This window comes from Pelophylax lessonae, assembly GCF_965119305.1.
Source record: "Pelophylax lessonae genome assembly, chromosome: 5".
Lineage (NCBI taxonomy): Eukaryota > Metazoa > Chordata > Amphibia > Anura > Ranidae > Pelophylax > Pelophylax lessonae.
Window position 1 is genome coordinate 333,817,213 of NC_138772.1, and position 26,541 is coordinate 333,843,753.

Here is a 26,541-nt window from a genome sequence, read left to right on the forward strand (position 1 = left end):
TAGATTACCCTCTGGACTCTGGTGCCTGATAATAGCAAATCACCAGCATTATGCTATGCAATAGGCCCTGATTGGTCGCTGTATGTAGACCTCCCTATATATCACTTTTGCTGTTTAAAGAGGTTGTGAACCTGAGGATAAAAAAAAACCTGTAAGACAAAGGCATAATGAGCTAGAATGCATTGCATATTAGCTCATTATGAAATATTTACCTTAGAACAAAGCCTTCCAGTGGTACCCGCACACCGCTGAGACAGCTGACATCTTCCCCGGTGTTTCTTTCTGGTTCGCGGGTGCTGTGAGTGGCCAGAGCCATGATGACGTCACTTGAGCCACCATTTACGGCACAGGCTCTGAAGGTCCGGCACTGTAAGTGGACCTTCAGAGCGCATGCGCCAATGACCTCCTCGGCTGCATGCACTTGGAATATTTCCTAAATCGTGCAAGTTTAGGAGATATTCACAGTACCTACAGGTAAGCCTTATTATAGGCTTACTTGTGGGTACAATTAAAAAAGTAAACTTTACTTCCTATTTAAGGGATTGTGAGAAGATACAAAGAGTTCAGGCAGCCATAATAACAATTTTTTAATATACATAAAATTATTTTTAAGTGAATACATTATTGGAAACGATTTAATTTTTTGGTTTGCCTAGACTACCTTGTTAACATTTGAATTGACTCCACATATGAATGGTTTGCGGGAGGACCTTGTAAAATGTAACATGACAACGTTTTGTTCTGAGTTAGTTAATACAATTATGCAGTGTCTTAAATTATAGGAACTTTTGAGCTTCAAACACAAGCTAAAACAGAGTATATTTTCCTTTTTCAGCACTCTCCATTTTCATATCTATAAGGTTGTCCTGAGAAGCCATTACTCATACACTGACCATATTTGTAAAAGTCCAAGTTGTCGAGTCTTTCAGGCTTTGTAGGCATCTGCTCTTGGTAGCCCAATGCTGTTTTGATTACACTCAAGTCATCTTGGGCTTTCGCATCAGGAAAGATTCCTTCTGGCAAGCTGTCTTGTACATGTGTATAGTTTTGCAAAGCCTTGACGTCACACACATTATCAGTGTACTTCACCACTGGAGGTTTGTAGGCCTGATAGGAAACTTTGGTGGTGGTTGTTATAACAGTCTGTAAAGCTGGAGATGGTGATCTTGCATATCTACATGGGTACTCAGGATTGTAGTAAGAATGACCAGCATTCGCCTGAATCTGGCCATAGTCACTTCTGTCAGCATATCCAGGTTTGGAAAATATCTGCTTCCATCCGTGATGTTTACCAGTACCATCAAAACTCCTTTCGTGGGGGCTCAGCATGCCAAGATTGGTCTGAGGTCCATTTAACGGAACTCGATCATTGTCTGGCAGACTTCCCATGGGTTCCTTGTATAATGGAGGGTATGAATTGGGAGTCATGTAACCAGGGACATGGAAATCATAACCACATGGTGTTCTTGGCATGTATAGTCTCTCAGAGCATTTTGAAAATGTGGAAACAGAATCACCTTGGTAACCTACTGTACCATAATTCGGTTTAAAAGGGTCTGTGTTCTGAAAAGAGGGGTAGTGTTGAGGTGCAAGAGGAAAACTTCCTTCTGCTACAAGACTGAAACGCTCTGGTCCATCTAAACAAGATATAGGATGGATGTTGGAGAAATGTCCACCACTATCATTGTATCTGCCCACCTGAAAACAAAAAGGATCATGTTAACATTTATTTTAATATACTGTAATTAAAAAAATACGTACATAAAATGCATTATTATTTTTAAACATCACAGTACATTTCCTAGCATATACATTAGATAGAGAGAGTGAGAGAATTATTGCTTTGTATGTAATGTCTATCCATCGTATATATCTACAAATATTTATTGACAAATGTTTAACATTCATTTCCTAATCTAAGACACACTGGGGTTGATTTACTAAAGTCAAATACACTGTGCACTTTGCACTTTGCAAAGTGCAGTTGCACTCTTCATATGCAGTTGCTGCAGAAATGAACTAACGCTGTACTTTGCGAAGAATACCCAATCACATGCAAGGAAATAAAAAAAAAAAAATCAGCATTTCTGCTTGCACATGATTGCATGATGGAAGTCGGCTGGGCTTTTGCTCATTTACTAAGCTCTGGAGCAACTAATCTCACAGAGTGCAACTGCACTTTGCAAAGTACACAGTCTATTTGCCTTTAGTAAATCAAACCCACTGATACTGTGAAACAGTGACAATGAACCAATGGGAGGGATTGAATATAAAAAACACTAGTCCAGCAGAGGAAAATAAATCTAAAAGTACCACATTAGGTCTACAGAGGGTGACACCTACCTAATTCCAAAAATATCACAGAACTTTTGGCATTTACTTATTACTTTATGAACTTTAGAATGACCTGTGGCCTTATTCAATTTCTCAATATTTCTCCAGGTTAAAACCAAAAATTGTCATAATGTTTCAGTTACGGGACACAAATGGTCTGATAAACTAAACTACTCTGCTAAAAATTGTATGAACATTCAATTCAATCATCTAGTCACGTAAAAAGCATTTGCACAAGATTGGGTATTTAAAGTGAACACGAATTTGCTTTTCACATGATAGCTGTAAATATTCACCCAATTGATTCTTAACTCCTTTTGTAAATTTACTTCATTGTATTGAAGCAAAAGGATAAAAGTTACAACCAGGAAACTAGCATTTGAAGACTGATAAGCAACCAAGGCAGCCTCCGTGTCATAATAAGGAAAGGGTTCCAAGGAATTCTTAACCAGGCCAATGACTGCAAAGATTGCAAAGAAGGATGAAGAGGGCTGTATGCAGGCCAAAAAAAACACCAGAGATAAATACAGATATGATTGGAGAACATGTAGAAGGAAACTCCTTTAGCCTCATATCTAGGCAGTTGGGACTGGATATGAATACACACCAAGGAAACCTGGCGCTAAGATCTAATCAAAAATTTAAGATACCATATGGGGGTGGGGGGCTGCCTTAAGTCTCATGTCCTAGGTGCAGCTGACCCATACTCAGACCCAAATAAGAACAGCACCATACCAACAGAAAAATGGGGAAAATTAGCACTTCCAAAGACAAGGACAACCAGGCAGGAGGTAATGGATAAAATATCCCAGTTTAATAAATGATGATAACAAAAACCTCTTGGCAGAAGACTCCGGTATTAGACAAACACCTGGATGAGTTTTTGTGTTTGTCTAATACCGGAGTCTTCTGTCAAGAAGTTTTTGTTATCATCATTTATTAAACTGGGATATTTTATCCATTACCTCCTGCCTAGTTGTCCTTGTCTTTGGAAGCACTAATTTTCCCCATTTTTCTGTTGGTATGGGACTGGATATGAGAAACATAGGAACTTCGGGAAGGTGTATCCTTGTAATAAAGAATTGGGGCATTTTCTAAGCCATTATTTATTTCAGTATCCACAGCCCCATAATATTAGTTAATCTGAATCATAAATATGTGGAAGTGGTTATTCTAAAAGATGGTGGCAATTGAGGGATTTGGATATGTTTTTTTATTCATATTCCCTATTTTCAGATAACTTCTTACAAATCTGATGCGTAATATTAATATATTTTAGGACAGAAGAGTTGGAAAGCATGTACTAAGCTGTTTTTTTGTGTAATTCAGGAGGATTTTTTGTTTATTTTTTCTATTTTTCTATTTATTGTTCAAAAATTATCCTTTTTGCTCAGCAATCAAAGCACTTGTAAGCTTTAATTATTTAATATTCTATAGTAAGAGGTTCATAATAATGGAAAATACCCAGATGTCAAATGGTAATCTGATGTTCATTAGAATTTGTTAGTGATATTAGTTATTAATTGTCTCCACTATCATCATGTGCATTCAAAAGCTAAGCTGAAGTTTCACTGGTCTGGGGCAGTTCATGTACATTACAGAGATGGTTGTCAGTTCTCACCTCGGATTCCAGAAGCTTCTTTTTCTGGGACAAGTGGGAGGATGACATTTGTCTTTTCACAGCACTTCTCCGAGCCTCTGTCTCCGATTTACTTTCTGGTCTGGGGTGATCGTGAACTCCCTTTGCCTAAAAATGTATAAAACAATAGTGATATCTTTAGAAAGAATCGCTAAAGATTATTGGTGTCACTAGTATACCCAATGCTTGCTATGCCTTGCTCGACTGATTGGCTTCATTACTTGTTTTTTAAAGATATGTTCTTCTGCATTCTTTGTGTTCTGTTATAACTAACATTATCAACAGTTAACTTCTTGACATTAAAAATACCACGGAAAGTTCACTTTTCTAACTGTCAAGATAAAAATAGAAGTGTTTCGCACAACAATACTCTGTTGCTACAGGCTACATAGATCATTTATTGAACAGTAGCTTATTTTTTTTTTTTTTTGGGGGGGGGGGGGCTCAGTTCACTATCACAGAAAGTAAACATTGGGGGGGATTTACTAAAACCAGTAAACTCAGAATATGGTGCAGCTGTGCATGGTAGCCAATCAGCTTCTGACTTCAGCTTGTTCAATTAAGCTTTGACAATAAAACCTGGAAGCTGATTGGTTTCTATGAAGAGTTGCACCAGATTTTACACTCTCCATTTTAGTAAATAACCCCCCCCCCCCAAAACAGATCAACATAACAGTGATTATACTTTTGTCCCCCATTTAAAATATATATCCAAACTATACTACTTCTCTTTAACACATACCATATATTTAAAGTATGTTTATTTACACTATTTGCAATTTAGTATGTAATAGACACACTATAATGATGCTTCTATTTGTGCAATAGGGAGAAAACAAGCATTCAGGTACAGAGCTGTGACCCTTGGGGCTACTGGCCTTGATAGCAGATACTACCTCTGCTACACCTCACTCCTACACATCATTACATAAGATAAGTACCTGAAAGAATATGGCTTTTCCATCAAGACGCCAGAAGTTAGTGACCGGATAACCACTGTGACCTCGGCAAGGGATCAACTCCAAAGCTGCATTGCAGTTACTACACAATTTTTCTGTAATGTAAAATAAGAATTATGAAATTAGGAAACTGTTCTTGCATTAGCATGTAGACACAGATAAAGTTAAATTATAGCCAGACATGTTTTTTTTGCGAATGTCACACAAGCTCAGACCTGGTTTGGTACCTTTATTACAAATATCTTTTGTTTATTACAAATTTAAAATCAGTTGGCTATTTTGAATCCAGTTATTCTTTCCTTTGTTTTTCTAGTTTTATTTTACATGAAATGTCCTGCCACATATGGTCAGTTTATAATATTTAAGATAATTATCTAGAGGTTCCTACAGTCCTCTGGCAATTTCTCGTTCAAAATATTTTATTAGTTTAAGAGCATATTACAAATAGATAAGGATATGGAAGTAATTTCCCAAATACATGAAAATTGCATAGCACAGGGTCCAAACAGGAACAAAACATATCTATCAAGTTTGAAGTATAGAACTATATTGCAAAGGTGGAGTTCAATCAGGGTAAAGGAAAGAGGGAGCAAGGTCATGATCTCCTCCAGGAAGAGGGATCAAATTGTGGCCCAGAGGGAGACCATACAGTAAGAAAGTCAACATACAAACTAATATAACGTGAGAATTATAGGGCATCAAGAAGAACTATGTTCCGGTTGGAGCATTAAGATAATAAGAAAAATGTAGGCATGGGGTGTCCTTTAAAGACAATGTGAGATAGGACCTGAGTATTTGGAAAATAGATGACTGTAGCTAAAAACTATTGTATTTAAAGAAAACCATATAATAAGGGTGTAGGAAAGACAAAAGAGAAGTAGAAAGGAGGAGGGGCGAGCCAAATAAGAATTGAGAAAAGAGGCTGCCGAGTCAAGAAAAGTAAGGAAAGAAAGGTAGAAGGTAGGTCTCGGGAATAAGGCAGGAATCCACATGAGCCGGTGTGGATAAGGGCATTACCAAAAAAGTAGCACAGATTCATTAAAACCTGGAGGAAGAATTTTAGAAATCCACGGTCTCCAGATGGAGTCAAATTTGCTCAAGGTTGCATTATCCAAAGCTGTCATTTTAGCATGTAACATGGCATAATTCATACAATACTTGGTTTCAAGGAAATTTAAAGAAGGGGATTTCCATGTTTTGGTTATTGTCTGCTTTGCAGCTGTGAGGAGTTGGATAAAAAGTCTAAATTGTTTGCGCGAAAGACAATCCGGTTTAGCACTCAAAAGAGCCGTTACCGGGTCAGGTAGAATTTGGATGTCAAACATTGTGGATGCAAGATCAAAGACCTTACCCCAAAATTAGGTGACAATCGGACAACGCCACCAAGTATATAGGTGTGTGCCTAACTCTGTACAGCCGCGAAAGCAGAGTCCCGAATGGTCAGGAGCAAATTTGGCAATCCTGGCAGGAACCAGATACCAGCGCATGAAGACCTTATAGGAGGCTTCAACCGCAACAGTGTTGGTGGAGGAGGATTTGGTATTAGTCCAGATGTCCAACCATATTGTGTCATTTAAGGTGCGACCTAAATCGGATTCCCATTTTGCCACATATGTTGGGGGACCAATATCAGGCTTGGTAAGTAATTGCAGGTACAATTTTGACCTCTGGCAATCTCATGGCTAATGGAAAAATTTAAAAATTAGGTTGGATTATCTCTTCTGCTCCTCCAAGTGAAAATTAGTACTGAGGGTGTCAACCTTGAGAGGTATGTCCTCATAGAATACAAGTGTACATGTTTAGGTGCTTGATTATTTGATGGTTAGATCTGTTGTTAACAACTGACCGTCTTCTACAGTCTTTATCAACTTTTGGAACACAGAGAAATCCTTGAAATAACTGCAGTCTCAGGGAACCCCTGATAAAATATACTATATCTACAACTTATGATACATTACTGTGATGGTCAATGGGAAGAATGCTCCTTACAGTTGCGGTCATTAAAAAAGAATTACTTCCTTATAGATAGCTAAAAAGATCATTGGTGTCAGTGGGAGCCTATGTGAGAGACAGAAATTTCTTATTGCCCAAGGAACCCCTAGCAACCTCTGGAGGAACTCTAAGGTTCCATGGAGCCCTGGTTGAGAAACCCTGGTCTACTATATAAAGCCAACTAATCTAAGAGGTGTTATGTGTATTTTGATTATAATGACTAGGATTTACAAGATTGATCCTGAAACATATCCAAATACCTTTAACAGAAAAGTTTGAGTGTGTGAGGTACTGAGTGGTTGTATGCAGTATGCATAGTTGTAAGCGTATGTATCATACAGTATATGCTTTACACCTTTTAAGTAAAATCTGTCTTTGGTATTGATTTGACACATGTTGGCTTCTGTAGCCTGATTAATGATTTTTAAAATGTTATATGCAAAATTTGTTTGAAGTTTGGATATACATAAGATAGATAGATAGATAGATAGATAGATAGATAGATAGATAGATAGATAGATAGATAGATAGATAGATAGATAGATAGATAGATAGATAGATAGATAGATAGATAGATAGATAGATAGATAGATAGATAGATAGATAGATAGATAGATAGATAGATAGATAGATAGATAGATAGATAGATAGATAGATAGATAGATAGATAGATAGATAGATAGATAGATAGATAGATACCAGCGCATGAAGACCATATAGGAGGCTTCAACCGCAACAGTGTTGGTGGAGGAGGATTTGGTATTAGTCCAGATGCCCAACCATATTGTGTTATTTTAGGTGCGACCTAAATCGGATTCCCATTTTGCCACATATGTATGAGATAGATAGATAGATAGATAGATAGATAGATAGATAGATAGATAGATAGATAGATAGATAGATAGATAGATAGATAGATAGATAGATAGATAGATAGATAGATAGATAGATAGATAGATAGATAGATAGATAGATAGATAGATAGATAGATAGATAGATAGATAGATAGATAGATAGATAGATAGATAGATAGATAGATAGATAGATAGATAGATAGATAGATAGATAGATAGATAGATAGATAGATAGATAGATAGATAGATAGATAGATAGATAGATAGATAGATAGATAGATAGATAGATAGATAGATAGATCTGGCAGACATTGAACTCCCACTTACTTTGCTGTTTCTGTCGTGCCTTGTCACAGATTGCTGGCCTGAGCTGTAGCTTGCCACCGTCAGCCAATGTACAATTTCGGCTACACACCACCACACCCAGGCAAGACTTCTTCAAGATCTGACAATTGTGGTTGTTAGTATTTCTCATGGCCCATCCACTGAGATGACGCTGAGCATTTTTATCCTCTCCTGTGTATATATATCGAACATAGCCATCTGTCCACTCCTGGAAACTGTCAAACTGCTTCAGATCCTGTCATATAAAAATCAACTATTTTCATTGACTGTTCATTGTCAAAAATTATAAAAGAATTAGAACATGTTCATAACCTACATGGAACATAACTGTACAAAATTCCATGGCTAGATGGAACACATGCTTTGATTTTTATTTTTCTTTGCCTCACAAACCTGAAAGGCTGAACATATATAGCAGGTGCATTTAGAGGCTTCCAAAGACTCAGATACAAGTACTACATTGGAGATATCCCTGTTCACAGTATCCAAGACCACAGGCTCACAGTTTCTATGACCTATAATGTAATCTTCCCTAATCAGCATGATAAAATCTTAGTTTCTAGGACCTATACTATATTGTCCCTTATCTCAAAATTATACAATTGCTATAGTGGAGAACCCTTATTATTACGATACATTCATATAAAATCAGATTTCATTTAAATCATTGTGTAATAAGTATATTTAGTTTGTATATAAAATTATAATTATATATTATAAGACACAAAAACCTGCTTCTGATTGAAACTTAGTTTCCCCTCCCTACATCAAAATCCATTTTTTATGACAGGTGATGAGATGTTGTTTTACAAATGATTTTTACAATAATGTAACTCTTTTCTATCACTTTCAATATGCTGTTTAAAAAACACAAAGCACTACAGTATCTTGAATTTTCTCAGTTCCCATAAAGTAGCTTAAAGCAAATATCTTTTTGATGAGCACATTGGACAGGACATATGACAGGACCAGGCCTATTTCTGACACTTGTTGTTTACAAGTTAAATTCAGTATTTTTTGCTAGAAATATACTTAGAACACCCAAAAATATTATAAATATTTTTTTTTAGCAGAGACCCTAGAGAATAAAATGGAGATTGTTGCAATACTTTATGTCACACCCCATTTGTGCAGCAGTCTTACAAACGCAATTTAAAAAAATAAATAAATAAATACATTTTTAATAAAAAATAAGAAAACAGTAAAGTTAGCCCAATTTTTTACTATAATATCAAACACACCATTCCTCAAAACTGTGCACGCTCGTGGAATGGCGACAAACATTGGTACTTAAAAATCTCCATAGGCGACGTTTTACATTTTTTTACAGCTAACCAGTTCAGAGTTACAGAGGAGGTCTAGAGCTAGAATTATTACTCTCGCTCGAACGATCGTGGCAACACCTCACATGTGTGGTTTGAACACCATTTACATATGTGGGTGCGACTTGCGTATGCGTTCGCTTCTGCGCGAGAGTTTAGAGGGACAGGGCACTTTAAATTTTATTTTTTTATTATTATTTATTTTACCTTTTAATTTTTATTTTTACACTTTCCCTTTAAACATTTTTTTTATCACTTTTATTCCTATTACAAGGGATGTAAACATCCCTTGTAATAGAAATAAACAGGACAGGTCCTCTTTAATGCGAGATCTGGGGTCAAAAAGACCTCAGATCTCACATCTGCCCTTATAAGCACAAAAAAAAGTTGTTTTATTTTAAAAAAAAGTAGGCCCTTTAAGGGACTTGGCCTACACTCTGGCATCTGTCCACTGTATCCCTGCCATGGAACAGCGGATTATTTGATGTGAGTTTTTGCTTCATCGCTTTTACAGTACATGTACATGTTTTATGATCGTTTGAAATAAATATACTACACTATAAAATATCCCTGGCTCCATGTGGTGAGCATTTTTCATCTAGTGCACCCACGGTGAGAATAAGGATGACCTTGTAACCTCAGGGAATTTCTCCATTGGGATTCGATTTAAGGCTTGGCTCCCTGTAAACTCTGGTGAGCATATATATATATATATATGTGGTGGAGGATTGGTGTGTCACGTTATGCACAGGCTGAGGCAGCTCTGTCACCCTTTTGTGGATTTCTTGTGTGAATCGTGCTCTACTCCCGGACACCTGTGGAGTTCTTTGCTCTTTTTCTATTGGATACCATGATTCATGGACTTTTCAAGATTTGAACTTTTATTCACTTTTATTCACATTTATGGACTGTTTATTTAGCATTTACTAACTACCATTTAGTGCTGCACTCACCCCTTGATTTGCCATTTATAAAGTATATATTCACCTTTTAGTGCCAGCAGCTTGTTTATTCATAGCGCTCACTCCCCATTGATTGATTTAGGCCGTCAGGCAGAAGCGACATATGACGTTGCTGCAGTCCTCCAAGGCCATAGAGTTGAGTGTGGGCCATCTTGCCCTCACTCGACTTCCTGTCCAGGACTACAGGGGACTAGATTGTTTTCTCTGCTACCGACGGCTCCGGTAAGCGGGAAAAACAACCGGGAAGCGGCGGGAGGGGGGTGGGCACCTCTCCCCCGCCAATAAAAGTTCCATCGCTGGGACCACTTTTATGTGAAAGAGGACTGCCGACTCTGTAGGAAAATACTGGGGTTATGGCAGCTATCTGCTGCCTTAACTCTGGTATTTAACGTCAAAGTAGCGACGTAAATACACGGTGGCCGGTCCGGAAGTGATTAAAAACTTTTAATACTCCCAAAAAATAAACTAGAATATGGAATATCTTACTTAACCTCCTAGGCGGTAATCCCGAGCGTGACTCGGGGTTGATTTTTCATTGCAGGATCGGTAACCCCGAGTCACGCTCGGGGTGGATTGCAGAGAGCGCAGCGGTGTTCTCTTACCTTATCCTGGCGATCCAGCGATGATCTCTCATTGCTGAGATCGCCAGCCGAGAGTCCCGCCGCTCCTCCGTCCCTCCGTCGGTCTGATCACTTCCTAGTTCCGTTCCCTGCAGCAGCAATGCTGCATGGGAGTGGAACTAGGGAGGGAAATTCAAAAAAAAAAAAAACGTTACACAAAACACATTTTATATTATATATATATATATATATATATATATATATATATGCATATATATATATATATATATATGCATATATGCATATATATATATATATATGCATATATATATATATATATATATATATATATATATACACCGGTATATATATATATATATATATATATATATATATATATGCATATATATATATATATATATATATATATATATGCACACACACACATATATATATATATAAAATTATATTATTGATTCAATTATAATTAATGCGTTATATATTATATATATATATATATACACACATATATCTATATATAATATATAATGCATGAATTATAATCTAATCAATAATATAATTTTATTATATATATTATATATTAAATAATAAAATAATATTATTGATTCGATTATAATTCATGCGTTTGTGTTTCAAATTTATCACATCTGGGATGTCTACTAGAGTCTTGTTTTGGTCAGTTTTAAGTCAGTAATTACTAAGAATTGTAGGCCTATAATACATAACGCCAAATTTCCATGAAAACAATTGTACCGCTTTTGGTATGTAATTCCTGACATAATCATACCGCCAGGGAGGTTAAGGTTCTTCAGACAAGGAAATCGATTTTACCAGGTTTACCCGCTAGTCCGTTAATATTTATTAGTTGTATGGGTTGGGTAGCTAAAGTGTATCTGTAGCCAAAACTTTTTAGTTTTGGATAGATTAGGTAAGGGTTAGATTTTTGCTGTATGTGTCCAATTGGGGGAATTTTCCTTCAGTTCCTGTCCCATAGACATAGCAGGAGGTAAGTTGGAATCCCCTCCTTGGCACTCTTCACTGGAACAGATGTCACCATTGGAAGATTTCCCTTCACCTTCTGTTCCATTGTCAAACATGACATTTTTGATTTCCCATCACTTTTCATCCAATGGTTGACAATGGTCAATGTGTACATCAAAAATAAACCAATAAGGGTTCTAACCATTACCTATTCCATAAAAAAAAGCTTGACAGTATATGCAATTTAATAGTCACTGTCAGTATGACTGTTGTTGATCACAACAAGGCATCAGTTGTGGCAACAACACAATAACAATATTTTTAATACTCAGTCTCCACTGATATAACCATTACAAGACAAAATAAAAACATAAGTTGCGCTAAAACTGTGAATATTGACAATCATGAAACATAATATGAACAAGAAAAAAATGAATAAAATATGGGTATAATGATCAAAAAAACAAAAATATTGTGATGAAAACACTATAATAATATAACACACTATATATAATAAACACTAACAATAATGTGAACACCAGTGATAGTTCAACACAGTAGTGAAGAGTGTAAATGCTCAATCGTAAAAATAACACATGGATTGTGTCGATGAGCAAAATAGGAAATCCACCAGTGATTGGGTTATCCAGCACCGCTAAAGGAAAGCCTGCTTACCAGACATCCTGACCTCAAGGGTCAACTGTGCTCATGTGATACAGAACCAAGGCCTCCAACTCCAATTAGGATCACAGGACACTCCTCTGTACACCTCCACCAGAAGCTCAGTTGGCAGCTTAATAAAGGCTCCCCATGAAATATAACAGGCGTCATAGTGTAAAACCTTACAAATGTATTAAAAAGTATATACAAATGCATTTACACAAATAGGTAAAAAAGAAGTGAAGAAAAAAGCCTGCCGGCTGCAACAGTTACACCCGTCCTTCTGGGATCATACAAGGCCTCAGGGTGTGTCATTTGTGATGAAATGCGCCGCGTTAGCGGCGTGCTGACGTCACCACGCCTTGTACAATCCTAGAAGGATGGGTTTTTTATCAAAACATTTTTGTTTTTTGATCATTATACCCATATTTTTTTCATTTTTTTTCTTGTTCATATTATGTTTCATGATTGTCAATATTCAAAGTTTTAGAGCAACTTATGTTTTTATTTTGTCTTGCTTGGTGTATATTTGGTGTATAGTGATTTCTCCATCACCATTCATAATCACTACAAAAACTAACAAAAAACTCTGATCAAATGTAAAAAAAGAAAAAAATAGTAGAGTGGGTGTCAGAAGAAGGGCAAAACTTTTAGAACACTTTAGGATTGACTTGCCAAAGGAATAGAGCATGTCTATTTCCATTGTACAGTGAATGTTCACATAGCTTAGTGAATGAGGTGTGTTCACTTCAATATTTAGGCTCCATACATACTGGCTTGATAATCACTGCTACTACAGGAATTTTGTGTTCTGCCTGTAGAAGCAGCTCAATGTTATCCTATGTGTCCATGCACATTAGGACAATTACAGGGATATTTTGAGCTTATCGTTTAGAGGCAGAAAAAAAAACCCTTCTGGTTTGTGCTTCTGAATGGAGTTTACTGGCAGAAAAAAAACGCAAAACTCTCCTAAACTTGTCTAAACTCTGTACAAATGCTCTATATAAGCGTTTTTTCCTGCCAGGAGAGCTATCGTTTTTTTTTAAGCCCAGTGTGAGCCTTTTTCATTTGCAAGTAGAAACCCCTCTACTTAATTTATTTCATACGTGTTTGGATTTTCAAAGTGAACAAAGTTTCAGCTTATTTGCTAAGCTATGCAAATATATACTTTGATAAATACCAGATTACCAAATAGGCAGAGGAGGCACCGGCCTATGGGCCTTATGCCATTTAAGGGCCCTGTGACAATAGATCAAAATAATATTCATTTGATTCTGAAAGAAAATTACAATGAAGCTTTCTTAAATTGTTTAAGATTAAAAAAATGAATCAGCTCAAAGAAACAAAAACTTTATATAAGGCTCCATTCGCATACAGGCATTTCAGATTGCGGGCAGAATTGCCACGATTCTGCCCGCGATCCAGAACCATTGCAAGTCGTGGGTTGCCCGCGCGATTCCCGTGACTTGCAATGGCACCCCAAACACGGCGCGATTGTCGCCAGACGAATCGTGGTAAAATCGCTCAAACAGAATCGCGGGATGCCTGTAGCCCAAAAGAAGTTTGCCGCGTTTGGGGTGCCATTGCAAGCCACGGAAATCGCACGGGCATCCCATAACTTGCAATGGTTCAGGGATTGCGGGCAGAATCGCGGCAATTCTGCCCGCGGTCCGAAACGCCTATATGTGAATGAAGCCTTAAAGACTCTATTGAGAAAACACTGTAATAACGTAATGTATCCAATAACAACTTATAAACCATAGGCATCAGGCTCACATTACAGTTTGTCTCCTAAAAACTTGTCTTTTTTCAGCTGTCACTATGTAAAGAAAACTTTGTTCTATCTTTTGTATGTGTAATGTACAGTAGTGGTGGTCATTTCTATTCAGTGGTCGATGCGCACACACGAGAAACCTAAAGAAACCTGCAAAGGAGCCTCCATGATTTCGACTGCCTAGGAGAGTCCACAACTTTTAATCTGGCACTGGCTTTGATAACCAAGCATTCACTTTACTAAGTGAACAACTGCTACTCCCTTAGTAAATTACACCTATGTTTGCATTTGTATAGATACATAATACAGAAGGATTAACTACATGAGAATCTTTACTAAAAAAAACTGAATATTCATTCAAAGTATCCAACCACATAAAAAGCAAATTCCTGTTAAATTACTTTATCTGAACCTAATTGGGTATTAAATTTAAAAGGAATTTGTTTTTCATTTGATTGGATAAGTGAATATTCACACAATTTATGAGTGAAAATTCTCAACTTCTTTAGTAAATTTAGTAAATCAGATTTAGAATCAAAAAGGGAAACAGAGATTCTTTACCAGTCCTTTAAATCGTTAGAATAATTATATAACTGTAGAATGGTCGATAAGTATCAATCAGTTACCTTGTCCAGGAAAGATTCACTGAAATACATTTGAATACAATGGGAATTATACATACAGCTACAGATTGTAGCCTTGTTACAAAACTCACCTATGACTTAAATATACTTTGTTTTCTTTTTTATCAAATCTTTTTTTCCAATTAAAGGTAACGAATTGTTAATAGTCTGATGAATGTGTTCTAGCAATATACATAATGTAAGGCAAGCGGTGCCATGAGTAAAAGTGGTATTAAACCCAAAATCCAAGATGTCATATAGAAAAAAGAGAGGTATTACCCCATAGGGGGCAATAAAATATTTCACATAGGGGTGGTTTCTCCTTATAAACTTTTCTATGTATTTCAAAAATGTTATATATTGCAGCCTACCAATCATTACATGTTTCACCTGGAAATCTGGCCAGTAACACATATCCTGTATTAGGGTGCCCCCCACTCTGGATGCATGAGCACAAGGGCGCACTATTAAACAGCAGCATCATCAGTCTGGGAGGATGGGAGTGTTAGCTGAACTAGCAGATTTAACTATTGAAGCCAAACTCCATCTAATACTTAAAAAGCAGTTACAGCAAACAAAGGTTTTATATAAATTAATTAAAAAACTGATCATTGTCGGCATCCCTACCAGTGTTAAATGGTTTGTCTCATCTCTATAACTACAAGAGAGCAATTTCTTTTGAAAAACAACAGGTTTACTGACTTGATCACCAGATTAAAACAGAAGAAAGAAAATCTACAGTAAAAGAGAAAACAAATGCAGCCATCACATCTAAGAATTGGTAAACTGTAATGTAATAAATGTTTGCTTTTAGGTTTAATGCTGATTTACCTGTCTATTGCAGTCTAATAGAGGAGTGTGCAGGTGTTTGTTCTGGTCTTAAAGTCTCATAGTCATTACAGATCAAACACTCCAGTAAGTGATGACACATTCCCTATTGTAATCTGTGATTAGGATGTTTGCCAATGCTTCTGTGTACAGAATGGATTACCATGTAGCTACTACACTGCAACTCAGTGCCTTTTTGCTGTGTAAATGATTTCTCTTGTCATCCAATTCCTTTTAATATAACAATTACTAGTCTAACCTAAATACTCTGTCAGATAATGTATTTATTGAGATAATGTCAATAAAACTAGATATGTACAGTCATAGCAAAGCAATCAGATCTTCCTTTCAATTTCAAAGCAGATAAACCATAATTTATGATAGTTTACTATATGGTACTGCACTTTTCACAATGATTGTATCAGTTTTCTTTTGCTTTGAGTAGGCTGTGTTGATGAGGTTTAAGTAGGGACAGTCCACTTAGGTTAAAGGTTAAGTGGTAAAGCAAGCAGGCTGTAGTAATTGTAACCCGCCGCAGGAACGTTAGAGGGGGGGGTGTAGGTTGCTTGAGCACCTGCCCCTTTGCCTCTTGATGCCCAAAGTGCCCTTTTGTCAGGGCAGACATCCCAAATCTCCCACAAGATACGTGAGTCTCCCACATTTGGGCTGCAGCTCCCTGACACCCGCAAGTGCCGTGTGATTACCCGACTGCTAGACATTTCGGTGTCATTGTATTCCGAGTCAGAACAGAGCTGATGCTTCCTGTATAGTTTCAGCTCTGTCCTGTCACAGGTGGAGTGATATCAAATGCACTCCACCTGTGAGAGGAGAGATACAGGAAGCATGCATGCTTCCTCCAGTGCCGCTCCTCATACTGTAGCGCTGATGTGTCTCAGAGGAGCCAGCATTTCTGGCCAGCAGTACCAACCAGCAGTACCCACCAGCCTTACCAACCAGCAGTACTCGCCAGTAGTACCAGCCAGCAGTACCCACCAGCAGTACCAGCCAGCAGTACCCACCAGCAGTACCAGCCAGCAGTAATCACTAACAGTAACATCCAGCAGTACCCGCCAGTAGTACTTGCCAGCAGTACCTGCCAGCGGTACCCACCAGCCATATCATCCAACAGTACCCATCAGCAATACCCACCAGAAGTACCCACCAGCAGTATCAGCCAGCAGTACCAGCCAGCAGTACCCACCAGCAGTACCAGCCAGCAGTAACAGCCAGCAGTACCTGCCAGTAGTATCAGCCAGCAGTACCCACCAGCAGTACCAGCCAGCAGTACCTGCCAGCAGTACCCAGCAGCAGTACCCGCCAGCAGTACCAGCCCGCAGTACCCACCAGCAGTACCAGCCAGCAGTAACCACCAACAGTACCATCCAGCAGTACCCACCAGCAGTACCAGCCAGCAGTACCCACCAGAAGTACTAGCCAGCAGTACCCGCCAATGGTACCCAGCAGCCATATCATCCAGCAGTACCCACCATCAGTACCCACCAGAAGTACCCGCCAGCAATACTAGCCAGCAGTACCAGCCAGCAGTTGCAGCCAGCAGTACCCACTAGCAGTACCAGCCAGCAGTACCCACCAGCAGTACCTGCCAGCAGTACCCAGCAGCAGTACCCGCCAGCAGTACCCACCGGCAGTACCAGCCACCAGTACCCGCCAGCAGTACCAGCCAGGAGTACCAGCCAACAGTATGCAACAGCAGTACCCACCGGCAGTACCAGCCAGGAGGTCCTGCCAGCAGTACCAGCCAGCAGTACGCAACAGCAGTACCCACCAACAGTACCTTCTTTATTATTCTGTATAACAGAGAAGAAAAAGTCTTCAGGTTGACAAAACTTAAGACACAAAATATTTTTTTAACTTTTAAACTTAAAATAGTCTTTTCTGTTCTGTTTCTTTTTCAAAGCTGCCTCCCAGCATTTTTCTGCCCTATCAATACAGATTCATCCATATCTATATGCGTATCAGGAAGGAATGCGTCACAATACATTGCTGTATTGATATTTTGAGCACAGCCCTATTTAAAGCCATGTTCCATGTGCCCCTTTTATACTGCCCCTCCAAAGGTCTCTGCACGGCTCTGCCCCGCTGAATATTATACACTTCGTGTGTCCTCATCTTGCACATGTTAAATACCATCCAATGTGTGAAGACACAATTATTATTAATAATAATAATATTTGTTCTTCTTATTGCTATTAATATTACCATTATTGTTATCATGATGTTAGAGCTGTATGAGGAACACCATTGAATGTGTAAAGACACAATTATTATTATTACTATTAACAATAATAAAAATAATAATAATGTATTCTTCTTCTTATTATTCCTATTGTATTTGCTATTCATTTTATCATTGTGTTATTGTTGCTTGGTGATCACTATCAAATGTGTAAATACACAATTATTATACTACTATTATTAATAATAATAATAATAATAATAATAATAGTTGATCTTCTTATTCGTTTTACTATATTTGCTTTTAATTTTATCACTATGTTGTTGTTGCATGGTGATTACAATCAAATGTGTAAATACACGATTAATAATAATAAGATTTGAGCTTCCTATTATTGATATTCATATTCTCATTATGTTATTGTTGCATGGTGATCACCATCAAATGTGTGAAGACACTAATAATAATAATAATAATAATAATAATAATAATAATAATAATAAATGTTGTTCTTATTACAGATATTATTATCGTTGTTGTTGTTGTTATTATTTTTCTTAGCAGCAATAGTAGTAGAAGTAGTAATAGTTGTAGTAGCAGTAATAATAATAATAATAATTTAGCATTTTTAGCATTGGTAGCAAAGGTAGCAATATGCGATCCCACAGTACACAGTACAAGATCTATTTTTTTATACAGCCAGGTACAGTTTTTCTTCCTATTACAGCCACAATTGCTACTGCATTTCTCTTTTTTTATTTTTCTATCATTACACATTTGTGTATAAGAGAATTTAATAAATTGCATTTATCTCTACTCTATGTTATGAATGCCATCCATATATGCACCCTATTTCAGTAATGGAAATGTGATAATACTCTTCTGCTTCTAAATAGTTCCCTTTAATTGAACCGAAAAGAAATGTGTTTATGAAATCTCAGTGTAAAAATAACAGGTTTGGGAAGCTGAGAGATGTACGTGACGAATGTTATGTGACAGGTCAGTGTCATTGTCGGGGTCATCACTATTAACATATATTTGATCGCAAGGGGCGAGGCATTATTAAACTTATCACAGTGGTGGGAAATGGAGCAAGGTCACTAGAAATGAGTGTCAGGATCTTCTCTATTATTCATTATTGTCCAGTATATATCTATCCTCCATGGACTGAACCCTGCTTTTTGATACAATAAACTCTGATCGTCCGACAATCTACACTGTTTCTAAATTGATATGATGAATATCGCTTGTTCCTCAGTATATAGGTAACCGCAAACATTTGTAGTGATAAATGGCTTTAGTAATTATCTCTTTTAACTGAATCATCTAATCATATTAAAACAAACCTGTCATGGGAGAAACATAGAGGCTGCAGTTTCTGGTATTTCCTTCTGGAAATGCAGATTGCCTGGCTGTCATTCTCACTCTTTTGTTTTAGTTGTAGTCAGTAATTTTTCAAATCTGTATAGGTGTTTGTATTAGTGACTTAGATATCATTGAAGACAGTGATTACTACTTTTTTTTTTTTTTGTTAGAGCAGCCCCTATATCTGACCTTTTATCCCATACATATATGTCACATAGGGCAGTGATTGTGCTGTGAAGTTGGCTTTCAAAAGGAGGAACAGATTCGCAATAGTAGCATTTTCTAATAGTCAGCAGTCCCTATATTTTATGACAATATACTGTAGGGTTTATTTACTAAACTAGAGAGTGCAAAATCTGGTGCAGCTGTGCATGGTAGCCAAACAGCCTCTAACTTCAACTTGTTCAATTAAGTTTTCACAAAAAAAAAAAAAAAAACTGGAAGCTGATTGGTTTCTATGCAGAGCTGCACCAGATTTTGCACAATCTGGTTTTAGTAAATCCACCCCACTGAGGAACACATCTTTGCAAAGCCAGTTTAACTTCCAGTTTGCAAAGAGAAGCGCAGTTAATATATACAGTATTAGTAAATCAACTTTTAATAAATGCTGTTGCTATCTACCAGTGCACATGATGAACAGGAGCAGAAACTACCCCCATAGGTTAGTAAATAAAGGAAGGCTGTTTACTATGCCTTACTCCTCCATAGTGCAATCACTGCTATATGTGGTGGAGTGATTCTGGAATAAAACACTAATCTTTGGTTTAAAAGTCAGCTATATGGGGTTGATTTACTAAAGAAATAGTGGCTGATCACTTGGCAAAGCGAATGCTAGCAAAAGAGAAAAATATGTGTTCACTTGAAATAGCCAATCAGGTACTAAAATATGATTTTTTTTTTTTTTTTGCATATGATTGAAGATTTGGAAACACGGCTTCACCTTAGTTACCAACGTTCAGTTTGCAAAAATGAACATCAAGTAAAAGAATCCCATAGTAATCAGTCTATATTTCTACTAGAGGCATCTGAATTTCACTCCTTTTGAATAGGATCAGCTGTTGAACTTTTAGTGTTATAATGTTATAATATAGTGTTAGAAAAGATTAATTTAGCTAGTTAATTTTTCTAAAGCAGATGTTGTGGGATGTCAGCTCCATCATCCTAAAGAGATAACTTCAACATGTGAATTGTATTAGCAGCAGACAAGGTGATCCCACAGAGAATAGTAATGTCTGTGTGCCATTGCCAGGGGCAATGCTGTGTTCTCTATCACTCCAGTCACTGGATCGCTGTCATTCCATTCTGTTTCCTTTACACATGCTCTTTTATGTGAATAATTTAATAGGCTTCAATAGCCCATTTTTTAATGTCCTAAACCTGGGCAATTAATGATCGTTTGATTTGTATGGCCAGTCATTTATGTATTTATATTATATTTTATATAGTTAACACAATTATATTATTACTGATTGTATTGGTGATAAGTATAAACTGAATACACCACTCCTGCATTATATTCTATGATATTATATTCTATGATATTCTACGATATTATATTATATTATATTATGTGCTTTATGAACTTTATTTTAATAAAACTCACTTAAGTACTAAAAATATTGAGATGCTGACTGTAGCCTTAAATGTATCACATTTATGTATTTCATCTACACAGCAGTTTTCTGCACAGTTTTTATAATTTACAAATATGTGCGGCTATTATGTAACTTGTTTTTCCTGATGCTTTTAATACATTTGCTGGCTAATTCACCACAGAACATTATTATTCCAGGTCGGACCCATCACAAACTGAATGACTCTAATCAGATCATATTAGTTGTTGTAAGTTATATCATGCAAATCATTGTTGCTTTTCTTCACTGCGTTATGGAATTGGCCCCTAAGCTATATGTTATTTATATACCCTCTTTTGTATGTTTTACTCTCATAATTGCTAGATAGAAACCAATGGCGCTCCTGTGTTCATTTTCTTACATATTTTGATATAAAAATAGTTTTTACACGTTCTGAATGTGTGCGATCCTTATTATGCTATAATTATAAAACAAACATTTATAGACATTTTAATTATACATACCATTCCCCAGAATATGATGCTGATCTTATGTAGCAAAAAAATAAAATAATTCCTTAAAGGAGTACTTTTCACCCTAGTATATGTTCACTGATTTTAAACTCAACCTGAACTTGTTCGGCTTTCTTAAGTGAACATGGGGTTGAATTACTAAGGAATATAGCATTTTCATTTTATAAGATGTATTTTCACTTTGCAAAAGTGAATAGTCTCTTAGCTTAGTAAATACGGCCAATCTGAGTTCACTGCAATCGTCCAATCACAGGCAAGCAAAAAAAAACCCCAAAAAACCCAAAAACCTGTTAATAGTTATGAGTTATGTTTAAAAACCCTATAGGGTTGATTTACTAAACTGGAGAGTGCAAAATCTGGTGCAGCTCCCGATGGTAGCCAATCAGCTTATAACTTCAGTAAAAAAACTACTACCACACACACACACACACACACACACACACACACACATATATATATATATATCCTTACTATACATACATAATGTAGGGAGGTATATGTGTTTTTGTACTTTAGTAATATACACATCATATATTTTTTATGTAATAAGGATATCTATCTATCTATCTATCTATCTATCTATCTATCTATCTATCTATCTATCTATCTATCTATCTATCTATCTATCTATCTATCTATCTATCTATCTATCTATCTATCTATCTATCTATCTGTCTGTCTGTCTGTCTGTCTGTCTGTCTGTCTGTCTATCTATCTATCTGTCCTTACTATACATACATAATGTAGGGAGGGATATGTGTTTTTGTACTTTAGTAATATACACATCATATATTTTTTATGTAATAAGGATATCTATCTATCTATCTATCTATCTATCTATCTATCTATCTATCTATCTATCTATCTATCTATCTATCTATCTATCTATCTATCTATCTATCTATCTATCTATCTATCTATCTATCTATCTATCTATCTATCTATCTATCTATCTATCTATCTATATGTCCTTACTATACATACATAATACAGGGATATGTGTGTAGTTTTTTACTTATATATGTAGTTATGTTATGTAACATGTGGCTTTTGTGCTTTAGTTATATATATATATATATATATATATATATATATATATATATATATATATATATATATATATATATATATATATATTACTAAAGCACAAAAAACACGTTACATAACATAACTACATATATAGGTAAAAATCTGCGTGTTTCTATATCTAGGTAAAAATCTGTGTTTCTATATTATGTATATATTACTAAAGTACAAAAACCGCATGTTACATAACATAACTACACATATAAGTAAAAACTACACACATATCCCTGCATTATGGACAGATATATACATATACATACACACACATATATATATATATATATATATATATATATATATATATATATATATATATATATATACACATATACAGATAGATAGATAGAGAGATAGATAGAGAGAGATAGACAGATAGACAGATAGACAGATAGATAGATAGATAGATAGATAGATAGATAGATAGATAGATAGATAGATAGATAGATAGATAGATAGATAGATAGATAGATAGATAGATAGATAGATAGATAGATAGATAGATAGATAGATAGATAGATAGATCTAGATAGATAGATAGATAGATAGACAGATAGATAGATAGATAGATAGATAGATAGATAGATATCCTTATTATACATGCATAACATTTAAAAATATATGGTGTATATATTACTAAAGTACAAAAACATAACTACATAAGTATAATAACTACACACACACATATCCCTTTCTACATTATAATAGACATATAGTAAGTATATATATATATATATATATATATATATATATATATATATATATATATATATATATATATATCCTTATTATACATACACATTTAAATATATATATATCTGTGTGTGTGTGTGTGTGTATTTATATATTATGTATGTATATAGTAGGGCGTAGGGCTATGTATAGCCTGTATAGTTATTGAAGGATGCATTTATTTTCAGAAGTTTTACCAACAGATCAGTGTATGGAATTCCATGACATAGAAGTGATTTGATATATGAATGTGGAGAAGTTCTGTCTCTCTGTAGTAGAGGCGGTATATAGACGGTGCATGCAGTGTGAAAGTATTTGCTAGGCTCGGCTTAGCCTAAAAGAACTCTGTTTAGAGAGGCTGACTCTTTGAACTTTCACAGGTAGAGTTCCCAGCTCGCTCGTGTTGTTTTAGTACATGGCAGAGGCGCAGGTGATCGCATACAGCAGAACTGACACAGCTGTACCCACCTGCGGGAGTTTTGGATCATTGATGTCCCAGGTGAGTTTCATCCCATAGGAACAGATACAGTCAGAGTCATCGTACATGTCACCAGAGATCTTGGACATAGTCATCGGCTCCAGTTTGCAGTATGCTGTTCAGAAAAAGAAAGAGTATCTATTAACCGCTATAATGGCTATCACTAATAAACATGCTGCACAAACTGTTCTGTGTACTTCTATAAATGGACACACACAGAAGATGCTATATCATTCTATTGTAAGCACAAAAGACAATGAATGATGCATGGATAATACACACACACACACACACACATATATATATATATATATATATATATATATATATATATATATATATATATATATATGACATTAGTGATCAGTGATATATTGTGACATACCTGGGAGCCAGCTGCCAGTGACTGATGAGCCAAATGTCCCTTACAAGTGTCAGGTACAGGTAGACTCCTGGACAGCCCCTGTTTCTCCTCCTCTTGCTTTATTTAGATGAGAGAGGCAGGTCTCATCATTACCTGCTGTCAGTTGTGCAAGACTTTCTAGTACTGATCCGAGACTGACCCCTCCTCCTACACAGAACTAACAATACAAGGGGAAAAGAAGGAAGCAAGCACATCAGAGATTCCTATTCATTCAGAGGAAAAAGAAAAAAACATCCAGGTGACAAGTGTAAGCAGATTTTATACACAGATGACAAAAAGAGAGAGATGGGTGCCAGATAGCTGCCACATCAAAGGTCAAGTTCTGCACCTGAAGTCAGGACAGCAGCAGATGTACAAGTGAATGACACCTACATTTCCAAAGCACAATAAATCATAAAGAAGTGTCACTTTTTATTGCTTTCTTTCATCCCTTGTCACTTCTCAGTGCTGCTGATCTCTTGCTCCATTGTGCAGCCACTTTGGGGTTGATTTGCTAAAACTGGAGAGTGCAAAATCTGGTACAGCTGTGCGTGATAGCCAATCAGATTCTAACTTCAGCTTGTTCAATTAAGCTTTGACAAAAAAAAAAAAAAAAAAAAAAAAAAACGATTGGTTTTTAATTCAGAGCTGCACCAGATGTTGCAATCTCCAGTTTTAAGAGGGGCATTTGAGTCAAACTGGGGCTTTTCATTTTAAATGTATAAAAAAGGATGCTCGCATGGTGGTACTACACGCAGTAGTAAGTGGCAAGTGGATCCTATTACTGGTAGGCGGAGCACATGTCACGGGCCAGTTCAGAGACCGTTAATTGAGCAGACAACAGTGCTATGGCGCTTTTCCACTGCATGGAACTGAACGGTTCGGCTCGCTTTTGTGCTTTTCCAATGCATGGTACCGCATGGTACGGTGTAGAAACAGTTCGGTATGGTACGGCGGCGCTTTTCCACTGCATGGAACCGAACGGTACGGCTCGCTTAAACAGTACCACCTCAGTTGTGGTTCCAAGAGGGCCGCATGGGTTCCATATCCCACAATCCTTTGCATGCAGCCTTGACTGTTTGTCACTACTAGCCACTGATTGGTCAGAGAATCATTGTTATCCCACCCACTTTACTTTAGTGGAAAAGCAAACCGTACCAAACCGTACCGAACCGTTTCAACACAGTACCATGCGGTACCACGCAGTGGAAAACCAAACAGAGCCAAGCAGGGCCAAGCAGGGCTGAGTGGAGCCGAGCCGGTACTTGCAGTGGAAAAGTGCCACTAGTGTGCAACAGCATGTGGTTTGATAACTTAGGGCCCATTCACACTAGAAACTGCACACAACTGAACATTTTTGACTGCATGTTTCCATGCATTTAATGTGCACTTGAAGTGTGCTTGAGGCACGCTTCAGTGCATTTTGCATGTGTTTTGCGCTGCGTTGGCAGTGCATTTTTCTATAAGTTTTTTGGGCTTGGCATTCTTGGCTTAAAGGGGCGTGGTGCATTTTAAGTGCGTTTTGTAGCACGTTCCCTGGATTTGCGGTGCAGAAAAATGCTGCATGCTCTACTCTTTTTAATTGCACTGAACTGCACTGCAGTGATGTGAACTATGCCCAAAGCATTGCCTTGAATTTAGGCTGTCTGTGCAGTTGGAGTGCAGTTCAAAATGCATCCAACTGCAGCCAATTGCAATTGGTATGAAAGGGACCTAAGGGTGTCCTGTTTCTCCAGGACAATGCACAGGCTCATACTGCACTACATGCACATTATAGCAAATTAGCTGGGAGGCATTGTCACATCCCCCTTTGCAGCCCGGACCTTGTTCTGAGTGATTTCCACCTGTTTGGACCCCTAAAAGAGTTCCATGGATATCAGCATTTCAGCACTGATGACGAAGTGAAGCAGGCTGTCATAGGATGGTTTAGGCATACTGACAAATCATTCTATGCTGAAGCTTTCCAGGCATTAGTAAAATGCTGGGATAAGTGTATAAATGTAGCAGAAGACTATGTAGAAAAATAAATGCAGTTTTCCTTGAAATTTGTTCTTTTATTATATAAACTCTTAAGTCCTGGTTTGACTTGAACGTCCCTCGTAGTAAATCAACCTCTTTCTGTCTAAATTATGGTTCCTAAACCAGGGTTCCTCCAGAGGTTGCTTGGGGTTCTTTGAGCAATGAGCAATTTCTGCTTCTCCAAATAGGTTTCCACTGACACCATTGATCTTTTTAGCTAGCTAGAAGGTAGCTATAAGGGGCAATTCTTCCCAATGACCACAAGTGTAAGGAGCCATTCTTCCCACTGACCATCATATGAAT

General features: G+C 36.8%; 1 protein-coding gene across 1 annotated transcript; it reads right to left on the reverse strand.

The window, feature by feature from the left end:
* Positions 1 to 656: 656 nt before the first annotated feature.
* Positions 657 to 23,927, reverse strand: GCM2 (glial cells missing transcription factor 2). The gene is made up of 5 exons (XM_082259388.1): positions 23,807 to 23,927; positions 8,106 to 8,358; positions 4,915 to 5,027; positions 3,956 to 4,081; positions 657 to 1,698 (listed from the first exon to the last, which is right to left on the reverse strand). The coding sequence occupies exons 1-5, from the start codon at positions 23,909 to 23,911 to the stop codon at positions 832 to 834; spliced, it is 1,464 nt and encodes a 487-aa protein (XP_082115514.1). The 5' UTR covers positions 23,912 to 23,927; the 3' UTR covers positions 657 to 831.
* Between the last annotated feature and the right edge of the window lie 2,614 nt (positions 23,928 to 26,541).